This window comes from Filicampus tigris, chromosome 1 (genome assembly GCF_054856515.1).
Source record: "Filicampus tigris isolate MCC_2025a chromosome 1, RoL_Ftig_1.0, whole genome shotgun sequence".
In the NCBI taxonomy this organism is placed as follows: domain Eukaryota; kingdom Metazoa; phylum Chordata; class Actinopteri; order Syngnathiformes; family Syngnathidae; genus Filicampus; species Filicampus tigris.
Genome location: NC_141217.1, coordinates 13,442,794 through 13,456,642, shown reverse-complemented (window position 1 = coordinate 13,456,642; position 13,849 = coordinate 13,442,794). Strand labels below are relative to the sequence as shown.

Genomic DNA, 13,849 nt, shown 5'->3' with positions numbered 1-13,849 from the left:
TTGTTTTTTTTTTTACAGTTTTGTTGTTTTTTTCTTACAGGAATTATTTTTATTTTCATGTTGGCAGGAAAATGTCTATAAATGATCAAATATTTTCATGATAAATGTTTTATATACTTTACGTAAAATATTTAATGTCTTTTCATTGGTAAATGAAAAGGCACCTGCAGTCACAAATTACCCATAACGAAACAAAAATAAGTTTGTGTGGGTTTGAATGAAAGCGGAACTTCAAACGACTGTCTTGTTTCACGTCGGTGTTATTACTCAAACTACACACTGGATCGAGAAGCAGCTGCGATTGGAGCTAATGTTAATTAGTTAAAACGCTTTTTATGATTTTAGATGTTTTAGGTCTCGTTTGTTATACGCTTATGTAGCCAATACAGAGTGAGCTACTTTTATGAACGTGATAGAAAAGTGCCACAGCGGTAGAAAAATAAATAGCAACAACCAACGCCATCGGACAAAATTATGTCATTTTAAAGTTGGATTTTTTGTTTTGTTTTCTAAATGGAAATAGCGTTGGCGCGCTCTTCCGTGTGAAATGCAGTTACTGTTGGCGGTCTCTGCCCGGAAATGTGAGTACGATCATTTCAAACTAGATCGAGCCAAGCCAACGTGTGTTGCGTGTGACAAATGAGATGTCTTGTGTGCAGAAGCTGGCCCTGCGCAACTACCAAAAAGCAGGCACGACTTGTACGGAAGGTTGGTACGTATAAAAGAATAGTTGATTCAACTGCCGATCCTAATGTGAGTTTGGGTGTGGGTGTGAAGACGAGCTGAGTCACAGTGCCATTTGTGGACAAAAAGAGACACTTGTCTTGCTCATTCAGAACGCTGCAGCTCCGGTTTTGGCCAGAACAGATTAGAAAATATGAATCCATCCCTAAAGACTTTGCGATGGCTCCCAGTGAAATGGTAATGTAAGTGATTAATAAGTATAGGGCTCTCAGGTCTGCAGACTGCTGTCAATTATTGGAGCCCAGAGTTCAAAACTAACACGGTGAAGCAGCATTTAGTTGTAATGCTGCTGGCAAATGGAACAGAAGTAAAGGCAGCAGTAAAGTATAAATACTGTACTTTTAAATCCAGGTTAATAAGGTATGATCTTTTCCCATGCCTATGATTAAGGTCTTTTTAAGCATTTTAAAAATCATGTTCTACCACTGTGTTCATAATTTTAGTAAGATACTTTTATTTCTTTCGTTTTCCTTCAAATGTATTTAATTCTTTAGTTTTCAAATGTTGTATTTTTAATCATGGGAAGCACATTGAGTTACCTTGTCAGTGCCTTGCCTTGACTGAAATGAGCCTGTTGAGTTGATTTGCATCACAGCTTCACATTATAATGTCTTGTTAGTAACTGCCTTCCTGCCTGGGTTTTACATGAGTACATCATGTGATACGTTGACTTTATTGCAGTGATTCTCAACCACTGTGGCACGTCACATTAGTGTGCCATGAGAGATCATCAGATCATCATCATGTCGCGGGAAATTATCCATTGTCAGTTATTTTGACAAAAATCTATATTTTCTATTGTGAATTTATTCATGCCAACCATGTTTAGTCCCAGGCAAAACAATAAAATGTTCTTCCACTAGATGACAAGGGGTACATTATGACCCTGTATAGCGACTTTCTGTGAATTGCTAAAATAAGTGGTGTGCCGTGAGATTATTTCCAATGTGAAATATGTGCCTTGGCTAAATAAAGGTTGAGAAACACTGATTACAATGATTATAAAAAAAACAAAAAAAACATTGACTCAACTTGATGAAACACTGTGAGCCATGGCTGTTGTTTCTTGACATAATGAATCCTGTCCTCTCTGACCTGCAGCCTGTGAGCACACAAGTGGATCGGGATGGAGTCCAATAATAATCTTCTGCAGCATCCGTGGCTTCCAGTCGCCATTGATGATTGCCACCTGCTCGCCAAGAGCTGCTTTGGGGAGACGAGCTACCACATCCTGCTGACTGACCTGCACTGCGTGTGGGAGGAGACCATGCACACGGCAGCCATCCAGAGCCGCGCTCAGGTGCACAGATTCAGAAAAATGTTTTCGTCTTCACAGAGCAAGGGGGGTGCTGCAACTGCACAAATGGGAAAACAGCATGGGCTTTTAAACAGATTTGCTGCTATTACCATCTTGACATGACGATTGATTATATGGTGGCAATTTTAATATCGCAATATTGTGACATCTCTAATTGCAAGCATTTTTATGCTTGTCGTTTTAGTAGTATCTGTGTACATGCATGTACCTGGTAGGGTGCCATGTGATATTGGTGAGTGTTACAGTTTGTGTCTGGGACTCTTGCTGGCACAATTCTCCAAATAAGAGTCAGCGTGCTTGCTTCATGCTATTTATTTGTTTCTCCCAGTTGAGGTTTGATCCATGTAACAAAAAGTGACTCAAATGCATATTTAAAATGGAAATCAACCCAAACATATTTTTTCAAAAATATGTTCCAGCAGGCCCACTAATTAAAACACAGCATTCTGATTAATATTGCGTTTGTGGAGTATGAGTTGAGCAGCAAAATCCACCCCTTTTTAGCCATCTCAGGGGGCGGCCATTTTGTCACTTCTGTCGACTGAAAATGACATCACAACTGCTCAGGGCTGTTATGATAATTATAAACTTTCAACAATATTCATGTACATCGTCTCTCTGCTCTGTGGTAAAAACGGCTATTGCTGGAGTTTAATTGGAGATCTTCTCTGCCTCTTCTATTACGTTGAATGTCTTCTTTTAGAGCTCACTGCTGCCCAGCATATTGTGGCACAACATGGTACTACACTAAAGACATTCAAATTTAAGTTTGAATTTAGCTGAATGCTGTTAAACTCATAAAAAAATGACCACTTATAAATTTGCAATATAGCAGCAGGGCGCAAAAGGTGAACCGCGATGTGGGCATTAGAAAATATTTTTGCCATCTTACAAACGTGGTTGTTTGCCAAAACGCTTGTGCTAGGAGCTGAACAAACGTCTGCAAGCTCCCGTCAAAGCCTTCTTCTCGCACCTGTGCGAGGTGGTTGGGCCCCGTCTGTCAGGCAGCAGCCAGCCACCCGAAGGCGATGCCGGCATCTCTGTGATGCAGCTGGACGGAGGCGACTTGAATTTGAGGCTGAAGAGCAAGCTAGCAGGGCTGCCTTTCTATTGGGAGTTTCGCTGCACCCCCGCTCCAATCACTGTGGTACGGTTCGCATTTGATTTCATCTGTGTTTTGTGAGGGGTTTAGAAGTCTTGGTGTTTGTCTTTTAAAGTAAATCGTTGTCTGCTAGGTGTGTCTTCATCTGGCGCAGCCCTTGTTGTCCATGAGCCACGTGCTGCAGCAGCAGGTGGAGCTGCTGGAAGCCTTGCTGGTCAGGAAGGATGCCGAGATCCAGGACTACAAGGAGAATGGAGCCACGCTCAGCAGAGGTACATGCAGATAGTTCGTGTGGTACACACATTTACATTACATGACTCATTTGTGTCATTCATGTTTACACGTTCTTGTTTTATTTATTTTGTGGGGACTGGGGATGGGGATCTTAAATGCTGGATGGGGCCACAATTTGTTATCAGTGCTACTGGGGATGGCTAAAAGCGGGTGGATTAACTCTTATTCCACCAACGCCATATTAATCAGAATGCCTTGTTTCAATTAGTGGGCCTGCGTGGAACATATTCCTAAAAAGAATATCTTTAGGTTGACTTTAACTCATTCAGTGCCATTTCTCAAATGGAAAGTTTTGACCACTTTGACTCATTTTTGAAGGCCTACAAAAAATTTTATTTTATAGCTCTATAAACATGGAACCTACCGAAAGAAAGCTTTGATCCTCTTGGTTCATCAGAAAAAAAGTATGTTTCCACCCTTTACCATTCTTTAGTAAACAGTAGTTGAACATTGGTAAGTTTCTTGAAAATAGTCATTTCCAAGAAAGATTCTGAGAAAAAGAGCTTTTTGCGAAAGTACGCATTGCAAGCAGAACTTTCACTTCGATGCAGTTTTTTTGTTTTGCATTTGTGATACCTCAAATAACTAAACAATGCTTTATTACATCATAAAGAACACAAAAAGTGGCGCTTTTGATCGCAAAACAACAGATTATTGCAAGATAAACACTGCAATGTACATTGACACGCGATCATTTTTCTGGGGAATTTTATTCAATTTTCCACAAGTATGGCGGTCACCACCACGTACACGCGTGCACGTTACATCATCCCTCTCCTTTCAAACAAAGATGACGATGGGACTGTCAACTTTCTTTGATTGAAAATGCTCGGTTGTAGAGTGAGAGTCGCACCTGTCACGCAGCTTCGCTGTTTTAGAGCATGCACGCACACTCATACGCTCCATAGAAGGAATTGGGCTGCTCCATTGGTGTGTGGGTGGACCTGGCCGTTGTGAAAATCTGGCCACTCCTGCCATCTAGTGGTGATTTTACAAACTGAAATATTCCCTTTTATGTAAAAACACACTGAAAACGTATTAATACGTCATGGTGTCCACGAACAACGATTCTGCAGACGTATTAAGACGTCATGGCGTCAAAAGTGTTATTACAGTATATTTCATTTTTGATCAATCATTTTCAATGCATGTATAAGAGATCCACCATCTTAACCCAACAGCCGGAGTTGGGCACTCTACCCTTTTTGCCGGGCCGTCTTCGGGCACTCTACCTTTTTTGCCGGGCCGTCCTCGTCCTTTCAAAACGCTTCCGTCCTTGCATTAACATCGATCCGCCCCCCGCCGCCCTAAAAAAAAAAACCAGAAAAAAGAAAAAAAAAACTGTGCATTCATAAAGATTATTTAAAAATCATTAGCTGGCTAATTTCCAGTGCACATCCACTGACCAGCTGGGAGTATCATGAGTGGATTGAATTGTTTACAACGGTTTAACCAAAATAGCATTAAGCTACAACACAAGGATGTCGTGATGTGATGAAGATGATGATGATGATGCCGACTGGAGCAAGCCAGGGGACATCAGGAGAATATTTAAGATTATTATTTGAAGACACACGGCATCATGACTCAAATGGACGTCACTTCCGCTCGTTACTTTCAACCGTCAATAAAACACTTGATATTCATGTCACTCACCACATGAATGAAGCAGCCCGTTTCCTTCTCACTCCAAAAGTGTGCTTTTGTGCGGCGTCTCTGAGCTTGTTTACCTCTGCGATGGGTTTCGCGCCAAACAACGCACCTCCGCATACAAGCACTTCCTGTACTACAAAGACCAGCATTCCTTGCGTTTGAACAATGAGCACGCGTAGAGTGTCTCGATCGTATCTGTTTGCACGCCGGCAGTATCTTTGCCATTTTTGCCCTCCTCTCCTCTTTCTCCATCCACTTCTCAGCAGTAATGATAAGTACAGCAGCTTTTGCTTTTTATTTTAATGTATTTTCTTTTTTTTTATTTTATTTTTTTATACAAAGTAATTTTACCCAACTCAACACGTTCAGTCAGTACTTGTACAATACAATACAATTTTATTTATATAGCGCATTTCACAATAGCTAGAGCTGTAACAAAGCACTTTAGATGCAACAACAAAATAGCCATAATACAACAAGTGAAATCAATAAACGAACACAAAACACTGCATACAATAGACACCGGAAAACAGCCGAAAATGTGTCAGTCTCTGGTCGGATCAAAAGCCAGAGAATAGAAATATGTTTTCAAACGACATAGAAAGGTTAGTTTACGAGCGGTAACATCGGAGAACGCGTTGACTTTTGCCACCTGGAAGTACAGTAACGTCATGGGAAAATGTCTTCCCAATTTTAACGTTTCATGTTCCTTGTGTGCAGCGCGCCTGCAGACAGACCTTTTTGAGCGACACACCTACAAAGGCAGCTTCCTGGCAAAGGTGAGAGGCCAACACGCGTCAGTCACCGCCCTGCCATGTTTGATCTTTTTCTCACTGCTGTCACAAGGCTGAGGAGAGAACCTTGCGCTGTCTCTTTGCCTCAAACCCATAGCGGCTGGGTGTTTACCGTATTCAGGTGTGGAATTTCTTGTCTCTGCCTTGGTTGACCCCTGACTCCTCGTGTGAGCGAGTGAGTGATTTAACATTTCATAGCCACTTGAGGAATGTCCAAGGTGTGTTAGCCTGACTGTCGTTTTATCACAGGTTTATTTCAGGTCACTGACTGTATTATGGTCCCTTTACAACACTAACACCTAAAAAAAAATTTTTAAAGAAGGATCAGTTGCAACAAGTGTTGTTTGTTGGAGATGAAAACATTGGTTGAGTTGGGACAAATTGAAAACAAGCAACACTTCTGAATGTGCAATAATGGAAAGTTACATCTGGTTTAAGACAAAATGCATGTGGTGCGATGGTTGCTATTTTTCCTTCTTGGCTGGTCACAACCCTCGGTGGGTAAACACCACAGAAGAAGGCACAGACAAAGACTTGGTCTTTGGACTCCGGTGGCAAATTCCACCGGGCAGTGACAAGGCGGCCTTCAGAGCCAACCGAAATCGGAAGGTTGTTAGAAAATGTTGCATTAGAGAGAGAACCACACACCAGATTTAGCTCTGTGCGTTGAGTGTATGCAGGTATGGGTGAAGGCGTTTAGTGTTTGTGTGCAATATTTATCAAGGCCAACTCTGTAAACACTCTTGTGCGTTTTTGTTTCTTGCCTTCCATGTAAGCGTTTTTTGTGTGTCCGCCTCTCAGTTACCATAGTAGCGCTCATCACGCTGCGTCTGAGGCCAGTGTTGAATGAGTCTGCGATCATTAGTGAATCACCTTTGACTCACCCTTTGCCAGATTGTGCAAACTGTAACTTGGGTTGTCTTGAGGAGGTTGAAATGATCGCGGATGTGTTTAACTGACGGCATACAAATGCCGTCTGTGTGTGTTTGTGTCCTTTCCCGCCACATTTCCACCTCGCGGGTGACAATGAAGGGAGTCGGGACCGTGGTGGAACGACTTGCGGTCTTCTCAAGCCTCTTCCACCCTGCTCAGGTCAACATTGACTTGGTTTGAATTAGCCCGCGCTCCCCACTTGTCCACATCACCTTAGCTCGAATGCCTACATGTGACCAATTCTGATTTCAAGTCACCTCCCAATTTCTTAAATGTATACAAATCAGGACAGGAAACCTCATCTTTGGATTCACGCTCCACAGAGGTTAGTAGCTTCCTAAACATGCACTCAAACTTCCAGAATCCAGCAACCTCAAGGATTTATTTTGCGTGACTTGTTTTCAAAAGCAGAAGCGGCATCCTTTTGAAGGATGATGACATCCTCAGAATGTTTCGAAGGCTTTCCCAATTTGAAATCTCTAAATGCAGCCCACAAAATTCTTTGTGGGGATTCTTTTTCCTGTTTTGGGATGAAATACCTCTGCTATTCTTGGTGGCTTCCCGTATGCCAAGATTCTTTGCACGCCACTGCACAGTGCTGAAAATGATTTGAATATGGCAGCGCAAAGTATTGGCGTTTTCCCTCATCAGTACATCTTAACGGAGGTTAACCGATTCATTTCATGGAAACTTAAAATTTCTGTTCAAGAGGACTCAGATTTTTATATAGCACAATTCAAACGAGGGAAAACTCTGTGTTTCACAAAAATGAACAAATGTACAATTAGAACATAGTTAATAAAACGTAAACAATATTCCACCAGAATATAGTAAAATAGTGTGTGAGTGCCGATTTTTAGTTGCTTTAAGTTTATGCGCAGCTGAACAGAACCGTTTTCTGTCAGTACTTAACCATTGTCAGAGACAGGCTTGTCTCCTGAGTGAAACGCAGCTTCACCGTGTTTAGTTTGACCCTGGGCACCAGCAGGAGACCTGTCTCTGAGGTTTTCAGTGTTCATATGAGACCAACTTGTCGGAGATTTTTTTTTAAGAGCTGAATTCAAGTCGAACCTCAGTGACAGGAAGCCAGTGCAGAACACAATGACCTAAGACTTGAGGCCACTGCAACGCTGAGTAAAGTTGCAGAAAGTTAGAGCCTGTGACCGAAAGTCCAAAGGCCCATATTCACCTGCTGTCAGCGAGATTCTAATCTGAGTGTCGTCTCAGAAGTTGCGGTAGCACACGTTTTTACTGGCTATCAACTGGCCCGAAGGGTGGAATGTAAAGATTGAATGAAAGGGGTCACAGGATGGACCCGTGTGGGATCCCACAAGCCGCTAGTATTAGGTCTGACATATTCTGATTTGAACCAAGTACTTCCTGTCCTCAAGATACTGCACTTTTAATACCACCACTGTCATTTGCAATTTCCAGGCAGTTGTTTGCTCTTCTTCATTGTCCGAAGACCAGAACTAGTCCACCGCCCGGTGTTTGGGGACGATTGTAGTGCTAACATGTAGCCACCTCGCATCCTGCCTTAGCGGTAAGGGTCGGCCAATGTGATGCGACCAGTGACTCCACCCCATTTAGGCATGCACAGGGTCGACCGTAGACCACATAGGCTGGGTTCCTACTTTTGTCAGTGAAACAAAGGGCAGCAGACCTGGATCTACCTTTTAAAGCATTTATTGCATTTATTCTCCTGGATTGCTCCGCCGTGCCGTCAGTGAGCCTCTGAAGTTAGGACTTTTGCACACTGGCTGCCTCTGGCCAAACTGTTGGTCCTACCTGTAGCCCATGAAATCACAACAGGCTAGTGACTTTCATAATGTTTGTACTTACGCTTGATGTACTTGTGACATCATGGTGAAAAGGTCGAAACTTTTTTTCAAGGTTAGACTCAAATTCCTGTGCGTTGTCTTGTTGATCTTTGTCAAATTTGATCATTAATTCAGGGATGAAGCAGCTAGCAATAGATGACTTTTTGATTCAGGGCAGGAAGTTGAGGTTACATGGTGTGAAAAAAGTAAACATGAGGTCGTCAACAGAGACTAGACAAAGTGAGTGAGTGTGAGACTCGCTGGCACCAGCAAACCCACCACTGCCCCCCGCGGCCCCCCTTAAGAAAACAACAGCTTCTAAAATCAGAGCTGCTAACTTGCTAATAATAGCCGAACGTCAACAGGCTCTAGCCTTCCTCACCTCACCTTCCACGGTCCCCACCACAGGCGGCAGGATTTTGAGGTGTGGCTACCAGGTGAGCACTCCCTCTACGCCACTGTCATCCTCACAGCACTTTGCGCTTCGCATTTTCAGAAGAGAAAAATACTTAGCAGATCAATTCTCTGGCTGACCAAAACGTGGAATCGTTATTGACCTTTTATTCCTCAGTGTCGTTGCTTCCCTGGTCCTGATTATGACCAGAATGCTACTGCAGCAACCCATGTAATGTATTTAAATGCAACATTAATGTTAAATTCAGCAAGTTAAGATGAGCGTGTTTTTTTTTTTTTTTTTTTTTTTTAAATCACCCCCAAGCAAGCATCATATAGTCTGCATTGGTTTTGTGATAATATGTTCAGAACAAATGGCGATCAGCATCTCAGATCATCTAAAAGGGGCTGGAGGAGCGGTTGGCTACTGGGCACTGTTAATAAAAATACAGTATAAGGTTGGCTTTCTGCTTGCATCCCCCCCCCCCCTTTTTTTTTTCCAGCACATTGGTTCCTCTGTGCCCAAAGCAGAACTAAACCCCCCCCCCATCCCCGGCCCCTATGTATTTCAACAAACAAATCACAAAAATAAATCAATGCAAAACCTCGAAGCCTGACCAGAGTGTGCTGAGGAGCCCCTCGGCTCCGAAAGCGATCAGAAGACCACCAATTTCTCTTGGTCAATATTTGAGGAGCTAATTTGGAGAGCGTGCGCTATCCATCGGCGGACAGAAGGACTTAAGAGACTGTCGTCTTTTTCTCTGTCATATAATGAGGTGCAACATCTGCTTGCAGCCTTGATGAGTATGATCGTGATGGGGTTTCCCGACTTGTATTGAGCCAAGGCACATACTGTATTTTACATGACATCCCACAGCACCCATAAGAAAATTAATAACAAAAGGTACTGTATGTACCGGTATACTCCCAAAAATGCTAATTCACTTTTTGTTTGAACGCCAAGCTTTTATTTTGTTCAGTAAATAACAACCGGTGGATACACATTGTCATTGGACCTTTTGCCATCTAGTCGAAGAGCATTTAATTGTTCTGCCTTGTTAGAGTTGTTAGCTTTGGGTCATGAGTCGGAATGTACTGATTGACTAGTGCCTTGACGACAGAGGCTGCATCCTCCCTTTTGCAGGGATATGCCTCAGGCCAGCGCGTAAAAGCATCAACAATTACCAATATGTAGCGCTGGCCACAAACTCGGCCAATCATGTCAGCGAAATCAATTTGAATTTCTTCTCCAGGATGTCGAGGCAGGGGAAAAGTCCCCCGGACAGCCTTCGTGGTGGGTCAAATATTGTACAATTGACACACCTCACAATTGTTGACAATACTCTCAATGGTGTCACGCATGTGTGGATGCCACCAGTGTGCGAGTGTGGGTGTACGTGTTTGTGTGTCTGTGAGCTACACAAGACACAAAGAGTTTTCTTTCTTAGCTATTATGTTGTATGACAGCTTATGTGTAAAGATATTTAGTCAATTGTGTATGAGGACCATAAATGTGCAATGCCATTACCAAACGTGTGTAACATAATTACTATCTGATCTATGTATTACTAATATAGTAATTCACATAAAACCATGATTATCCACATGCGATACAATAATCACTTGACTATCATCTAGCTAACATGTTGGCTAATATAAAGTCCCTCATCTCCTTCAGCCTCTCACTATATGTCTCTGGCATGGATAGATGAACAAAGGTGGTGTGCTATTTGCAGTAAATAAATCATTTTCAGACTAGATAAGCACAACTGGACAATTTTCCTGATCTCTCACGGCTCACTGGTTGGGCATCCCTGCATTGGTGGAACATAACATGATAAAGCGCTCGTGATGTCTCCTCATCAGACTCTTGCCACGGTTTGTTCTGACCGTCACGGCGTGAAGAACTTCGGAGGCGACCTCCAGGAGCTTTACACTGCCATCGTTGCACACAGAAACATGCGCAAGCGCAAAGTGTCTGAGCGGGAGCAGTTGGTTGCCACAGGTCGGGACCTGACCACTTCCTCAGGTTTGGGCCCCAACTTCTTCATTTGAGTTCTCAGGCTCCATGCTGGCCATTTGTCCACCTTACTTCCGTTTTAGAACCATTTGAGCTTGGTTAACGTCTCCAAGGTGAGGATTTTAGTTTCATTTTGTTATGGCAACTTTTTAAAACATATCAATAATATAGCGTTAACATCAAATTGTACCTTTTGGCTCTATTGTGGAAAGGTTTCGGGTCAATCGAAACTCTTTGAAACCACATCTTTTCATTGCCTTTTATTTACTCAAATAAATGATACAATTTGGGTACAATGGGTGTCATTATAGACTCAACACTTGAAAATTTCAATTATACACTATATATGTCTACCATTTATACATTTGTGGACAATTTAATTGATAAAGTAGAAACTCCCTCGGCTGGCTATAAAAAGACGACCGGTTACTACTAAAAAAAAAAAGTTATACTGAGAAAAAAAAAAAAAAAAAACATTTTTAGGTGGTTTCACAACATGCACTGGTGTTAGTTAAAATATTTCATCTGTAGAAGAACCTTAAAACAAAAATTTGAAAAATGAAAAAACAAAAATGTCTGTGCAAGCTGAAAGATTTGTAAAATCCAGCAACTTTTTGCGTGTTGGGGCATCCGCATTATTCAGGTGCTGAAGCAGGCGCTGAGGGAGGAGAAGCCGACAGCGAGCGGAACCAGGCCAGTCCAGTGGCGGAAGCAGGAGACCACATCGTGCGCGCAGACACGCCACAGCAGGTCTGCCACTCGGGCCGGCCCAGTCACAATTGTCTCAAAGAGCATCTCCACACAAACACGGTTCACAACAAATCATTTTTGGGACCTTCACTCGCACATAAAATATGTTGCAAGTTTCCACTTTTATTCGTTTTTAGGTTCAGTTTGGCTTGTTATTTATGTTTAAAGTTTTTGTTTTTAAAATGATAAGAGACCGAGGTCCATCCAATGCCTCATTCTGGTCAGCGCACACTGCTGATTGTGAAATGGCCTCACGGAGGAAATTATAGTGCCATATGTTGCTTTGGTCATTCTTGACTGTCTGTAAACTTCAACCCAGACTTGAACAGGGATGGCAAAAGTATTTGTCCCAACAAGTATTTCGTTACTTTCACACATTTTACTACATCATAGCTATTTATGACAACACGTTAAAATCCGTATTGCTCAAGCTTTATAGGTCAAACTTCAAAACAAAAATGAAAATGTCTCAAAAACCTGATATGATAGGGAAAAAAAGTAGACGATTTTGAAATCGGCATCAAAAATATTCTTCGGTAGTCTGATTCAATTTTGCTGTTGACTAATGTTATCAAGAGTCCTGTCATATTTGTTACATTATTTTAGCCACTTGTTTCCCTAAAATTTGACCATTAAAATACATTTCTAAATTTTTAAAATTAATTTGTCTATTTTTATGTTTGAATGTTTTTGATCTTCGACATGTTGGAAGTTGGCCTCTTTAGTTGAGTGTTTGTTCCAATCTTTGAATGCGCTCATCAAAGTAAATTTGCCGAATGTTGATGACTTAAATCTTCTACAGATCGTCACCTGCAACCGTGCTGAGCAGGCGTCCTCCAAAGCAAAGAAGAAGAAAGTGGTGGGCTTGTTCCGATGACCACCACTAGCAGTAGGAAACTGCGTTTTCAATGAGTTCCTTTTAAATCCATTTTAATCTTTTAGACTATCAGTTATTGTAATGATTTTATCATGGGAGGCAGACTTTTTTTTTTTAATCTGAGAATTCATATTTATAATAAATGACTTTTTTATTGAATCAAAGAAGTTGTCAGATCATTTATAAAGCTGATGACAGTATTTTGTCCATCAAGCAGTGGCAGCATGAGGACTTCAATTGAACATTCAAGCGTTGTCTGTTGGCTGCATGCGCTTACCACACTGCGTGCAGGACAGCAGGCAGGAGTCGGCCACAACTGGAAGAAGGCCCATCACAATCACAATCAACTTGTGACCTGGTGCTTTTTCTTTTTTCTTTTTTTTGTGACATACTAAGGCAAATACTATCCCTTCATGTTTCTTGCTAAATGGATTTACCTTTTTTAATTTGATTGAATATTTGTGCCCAAATTGCATTTTCTTGACCTCTTAACAGATATGATCAGCATTTCTTCCCCATGAAATCTCTTCTTTGAGCAATAGCAGTAAAACTTGGTTGATACTATTTTCCGTAACTTGATTTCAAGCGCGGTTTGTTGTTAAAAAAAATCTACATAACAGCTTAAGAGATTTTTGCCTGCCCGTTTCATGAGTAAAGGGGGTTTCTGGTATGGCCGTTATGTGCGGCCGCACAGAGCAGTTACAAAGAAATGCTACGTGAAATGCTTTGTAATGGCATGTTAATCATTGGCATTTGTATGGGGAATTTGCCCCCTTCTTGCGTATTTGCCCTCTGTAAGAGAAGCTGGGTGGGGGGGTGCGGTCAAGCGGAAGTCAAACCAACCATATTTTTTTCAAGAATATGTTCCCAACAGGCCCACTAGTTGAAACACGACATTCTGATTAATTTTACATTTGTGGATGAATTAAGCAGCAAAATGCATTTGTTTTTAGCTATTTCTGGGGGGCGGCTATTTTGTCTTCTGTGGACTGAAAATGACATCACAACTGCTCACAACGACCAAACACGGCTCAGATTCAGAAAACAGGTCAGCTTTGATTGGTCTTTGTGAGCAGTTGTGATGCCATTTTCAATCGACAGAAGTGACAAAATGGCCGCCCCCGGAGATGGCTAAAAACAAGTGGATTAAC

The 13,849-nt window shown here is 41.9% G+C and overlaps 1 protein-coding gene across 2 annotated transcripts; it reads left to right on the top strand.

Annotated features, from left to right (window-relative positions):
- Positions 1–230: 230 nt before the first annotated feature.
- nhej1 (nonhomologous end-joining factor 1) lies at positions 231–12,881 on the top strand. 2 transcript variants are annotated; one of them, XM_086034981.1, is made up of 9 exons: positions 231–581; positions 660–708; positions 1,846–2,044; positions 2,988–3,209; positions 3,298–3,436; positions 5,832–5,890; positions 10,918–11,080; positions 11,715–11,821; positions 12,624–12,881. In XM_086034981.1, exons 3-9 carry the CDS (start codon positions 1,871–1,873, stop codon positions 12,696–12,698), a joined length of 939 nt encoding a protein of 312 aa, XP_085891107.1. In that variant the 5' UTR covers positions 231–581; positions 660–708; positions 1,846–1,870; the 3' UTR covers positions 12,699–12,881. The 2 variants fall into 2 exon arrangements, with proteins under 2 accessions (XP_085891107.1, XP_085891019.1); XM_086034893.1 differs by having other exon boundaries at positions 660–712; positions 12,624–12,880.
- The last annotated feature ends 968 nt before the right edge of the window (positions 12,882–13,849 follow it).

What these genes read in the sequence shown, in the direction of transcription:
- nhej1 (XM_086034981.1), top strand. Translation starts at nt 1,871, where the DNA reads ATGGAGTCCAATAATAATCTTCTGCAGCATCCGTGGCTTCCAGTCGCC. An exon ending in AAGGCAGCTTCCTGGCAAAG is followed by an intron (nt 5,891 to 10,917) that starts GTGAGAGGCCAA and finishes TCTCCTCATCAG; the next exon opens with ACTCTTGCCACGGTTTGTTC. An exon ending in GGACCTGACCACTTCCTCAG is followed by an intron (nt 11,081 to 11,714) that starts GTTTGGGCCCCA and finishes CGCATTATTCAG; the next exon opens with GTGCTGAAGCAGGCGCTGAG.